This window comes from Lactuca virosa, chromosome 3, assembly GCF_052849685.1.
Source record: "Lactuca virosa cultivar CGN04683 chromosome 3, Lactuca_virosa_CGN04683_v6, whole genome shotgun sequence".
NCBI lineage: Eukaryota > Viridiplantae > Streptophyta > Magnoliopsida > Asterales > Asteraceae > Lactuca > Lactuca virosa.
The window spans coordinates 249,259,664-249,263,894 of record NC_136428.1 but is presented as its reverse complement, the minus strand read 5'-3'; the positions used below and the strand labels follow the sequence as shown (position 1 = coordinate 249,263,894).

Here is a 4,231-nt window from a genome sequence, read left to right as displayed (position 1 = left end):
CAGTACGTGCACGTTCGTCTAATAATGCAGGTTCATATATATGGAGGAGGACGAGGCTTACTAGACTTTATAAACAAATTTGAAGAAATTATAACAATAATTGTGTCTAGTTCACATGGTAAAGTATATGGTTTGGGAGTGAGAGGTCAAGTGTTTGAGTTCCCCTCCCCCGTCTTTTCTCTAAAAATCCGATTTTTTAAAATGTGAAGAAAAAACATGTCACATTAATCCATTAGGCATCACACCTCGCCATTTTGTTAATAAAGTTTTATTTAGGACTACATCATAAACTGATTCAAAACTTTAAGAACTTGTTTCCCAATAAAAAAACTATAAACATTTAAATATATTACCACAATTCCAAAACTCCCTTATAAAAAAAACTATAAATATTTCAATACATTTGTTTTTGTTTTTTTTCCACAAAATATTGAATAGCCGTAGCTTCAGCTGGGATATCCGTGCCCTTCTTGTTTTCTAATAATCTTTCCTTTGTTTTCTAGTGCATTCAATTAACTGCTCCGCTGAATACCTTTACTAAAGCCGACTGCTAGCGAAACCACCAATACAACACTCATATAATATACCCAACAAAAAGTAGAGAGAGAAATAGCCGAAGAAAGTGTTCAATGTTCTTAAGCGCATGACATCCAATTCAAGGTAACGTCTTAATCAATGTTCATCACCTTCGATTTGAACATTCTAACAACTTTTATATCTGTTCGTTTGTTTTTCTCTCGTGTTTCTTTTTCAGGATTAGCAAGTTAGGGTTCTGAGCGCTATCTGATTTCAGGTACATTCGCAGATCTGAAGTACATTTCGTTCAAAAAAGTAATTTTTGTTTTTGATAAGAACGTTTTCGATGCATTGCTCCATTTTGTTGTAGGATTTCTTAGTTGAATCAGTAACTTGTTATCTAAATCTTCAACGATTTTCCTGAGTGTATTTTGGTTTCACTGATCGACCTTCTGTGCTCCCTAGATCTACTGTAATGCTTCAGTTCGTAATTTTTCTTAATCGCCATGGATGTGTGCGTATAAATTCTCCAATTTCCAATTTACGAAAAGGATAGTTGAATTTGTACGTTGTAAGAAACTTTACCTAGATTTAATAGGACAAACCGTACTTCGAACTTTTCCTTACAATGATTAATGAGGAAAAATTAAAATAAATGAAAAAGTAGTTCTTTAAAGATCTAATAACTTCATCTTTCAGTAAGCATATGTAATATAATATATTAATATCACTGTTATTCCATACTTGTTAATTCCATATTTGATATTTCTTCCTAAATTATGCAGAAAGTTGAAGGATACACCAGTTCCAATCACCATCTGTCAAAACAATGGGAAAATCTCCAGGAAAGTGGATCAAGACTAAACTTTTTGGAAAAAAATCATCGAAATCTAATCTCTCTAAAGTAAGAAAAAGGACAATTTAGTCACATCACTTATATAGTTATATGTATTTCATCAATACATTATACACCTTCATCTTAATGCCTTGTTATTTCTTGAAGGATGCTACATTAGAAAAGAAGACCTCCATCACTTCTAAGGCAACCTCAAAGGATTTGGATGATGATTCCATGGTGATTTCAAGCCCAGTTCCTCTTGTTATTCATGTTAATGAAGAACATACAGAGTTAGAGAAGACTTCAAGTGTGAACCTAACGAATAGTACAAGTGAAGTTGCAAGAAGTACCACTGTGCTGAATACTGAAAATGAAGATGAGTCAATCAGACTAGAGCAAGCTGCTATCAAAGCACAGGCAGCTTTCAGGGGCTATTTGGTAATATTCTTTGGATTTTGTTGAAGGAAAATGCTTCTTTATTTTATAATAATTTCAAATTGTTTCCTAGTTATGTGATTTCTTCTCATGTCTTTAAAACTATTTTGGCATTTTACAATTCATCTTTAGGTAGTGTTTGGTATGGAGTAATTAACTAGGGAATGGAATGGAGCATTTTGTTTTGCCATGTAGGAATGGAATAGAGCATTCCTACTCCTGGGCTGATTTTCATTCCATGGGGGATTAGTGTTTATTTTTATTTTTTGTTTTTTCTTCATTCCTTGAGGGAATGGAATGATTGATTACAATTATAAATTACTTTTTCAAATAATCTTCAATAACTATAATCTTACAAATTTCTTTTCAAAACTTAAATTAATTTATTTTTAGTTATCTTCCAAAAAATGACAAAAACTATGTTTTTCGATTATGAGTCTATTATAAGATTTCATGTCATGTAATTTTATGTATTTTTTTAGTCAATTTCTTTAAAGCGATAAATAGACCTTTTTTGACTATCTGAAATATATAGTACATATTTCAAACGACATAAAATATGTTTATAATGCAATGTTTTTAGGTACATATCTTTATATAATTAAACTTTATTTTTCAAGAAAATGACATTTTTTTTTTATCAATCAAATCTCATTTATTTTTCTAATAGTACATAACAAAGAACATGTTTGAATGCAATGATCCATTCCATTACTTTGCTCATTCCATTCCTTTCTGATTCCATTCCATCATACCAAACAGACCATTATACTTATACTAATGTGAATAAATTATGTGAAGGCTCGTAGGACATTTTTGTCCCTCAAAGGCATCATACTTCTTCAAGCCCGCATTCGCGGTCATTTGGCGAGAAAACAATTTCAACTCAAAGTCCGCAAACCAAATCTCAAGGGCAATCTGGTCATTTCCACCGAAATTGAAAAACCCAAACCTACTTTAAGAAAAGTATCAGCCCAACAACCTGAATCACTCCCTGAACAATCTCATAGTGAACTCGAGAAGGTCAAACAAAGTCTACGCAAAATTTCCATATCAATGGCTGCAGCTTCTCCACCTCCACCCGAGCCTGAGTCCGAGCCTAAGCCTGAGCCTGAGCCTGAACAGGGCCCAGCTGAGCCTGAGCCTGAGCCTGAAACCGAACAACCTAAACCTAAACCTGAGCCTGAACCTGAACCTGAACCTGAACTGCCTGTGAATTTGGAGTCAAATGGGAAAGAACATTTAAAAACAAAAAGGAGGAAATCTCTTCCGGCGAAACAAGAGCATGTTGAATGTGTGTTGCAGAACACACCTGTCTTACCGAGTTATATGGCGGCGACTGAATCCGCTAAGGCAAAGCTTAGAGCACAGGCGGTAGCAGAAGATGGCAGTGAAAATGGTTTCATCAGGTATTACCGTTATATCTATAGTTAATGGTGAAAATTTTGTCCTTGTATTCATGATCATATATATATATATATATATATATATATATATATATATATATATATATATTAGGTAACTAAGAAACAAGTTTAACTACCACTGTCCACTGTGCACTAACTATAAATATATCGGTAATATCAGGCGGCATTCACTGCCATCTTCGACTGGAAAACTGAGCTTGCAGTCACCTAGAGTTCAGAAGCCTTTACAAGCCAATGGCAAAGGATGGATTAAAAGTAACAAAGCACAAATATGTGCAAAAGATGGTAAGTAAATTTACATTCCTTAAGAGTCTCTGCTTTGTTTTCCCACAAATTAGAGTCAGATTACATTACAAAATACTTGTGATTTCAGATAAGATGATGCAGACAGGGTGGAAGAGGTGAGTGCAGAATTTGGTAAATCCATTGAATGGGTGTGTTGTTGTTGACTTGTGGTACATTATTAGACGTTAAAATAACTTTTAGCTGGTTTATTTTATTTTATTTTTTATCTAATTTTATTTGTTCCTTTTGGGTGTATTAGTGAATGTGTCCAAGTGTATAGTGATGGGCCCTAAGTTTGTGTTTTTTTTTTGGGAGAAATTTAAAGATCATTTGGTTTGTTTGGTTTTAGCATCTTGGTCCTTGGATGTGTGGGATATTGTGATTATGCTTGGATGCAATGTTTCTTAAACATTTTATTTTCATTTCTTTCATTACATCATTATACTTTCATATTTTTTTGTTTAAGCGTTGTATTTTTTTTGTCCATGTGTGCTTCATGTCTTCTTCTCGTTACTATAAGTAGTCCTTTTGTGCTTGTAGTATTATGAGTCTATCTTTTGTTTACATATTATATTTGATAGTTTTTTGTCCATATGCTATTTCTCATTGTGTGCTTCATGTCTCTTCGTTACTATTTGTTTTCATTGTTGTGTATATGTTACTTGTAGTCCAACTTATTCCGAGTTTTTATTGTTTAGTCCCTCTTTACACAAGTAGTTTTTAACTATAT

General features: G+C 33.2%; 1 protein-coding gene across 1 annotated transcript; it reads left to right on the top strand.

Moving 5' to 3' along the window:
- The first annotated feature begins 512 nt into the window (after window positions 1-512).
- Window positions 513-3,935, top strand: LOC145167108 (uncharacterized). The gene is made up of 7 exons (XM_079086201.1): window positions 513-660; window positions 755-793; window positions 1,302-1,420; window positions 1,520-1,792; window positions 2,591-3,198; window positions 3,377-3,501; window positions 3,590-3,935. Exons 3-7 carry the CDS (start codon window positions 1,346-1,348, stop codon window positions 3,619-3,621), a joined length of 1,113 nt encoding a protein of 370 aa, XP_078942327.1. The 5' UTR covers window positions 513-660; window positions 755-793; window positions 1,302-1,345; the 3' UTR covers window positions 3,622-3,935.
- The last annotated feature ends 296 nt before the right edge of the window (window positions 3,936-4,231 follow it).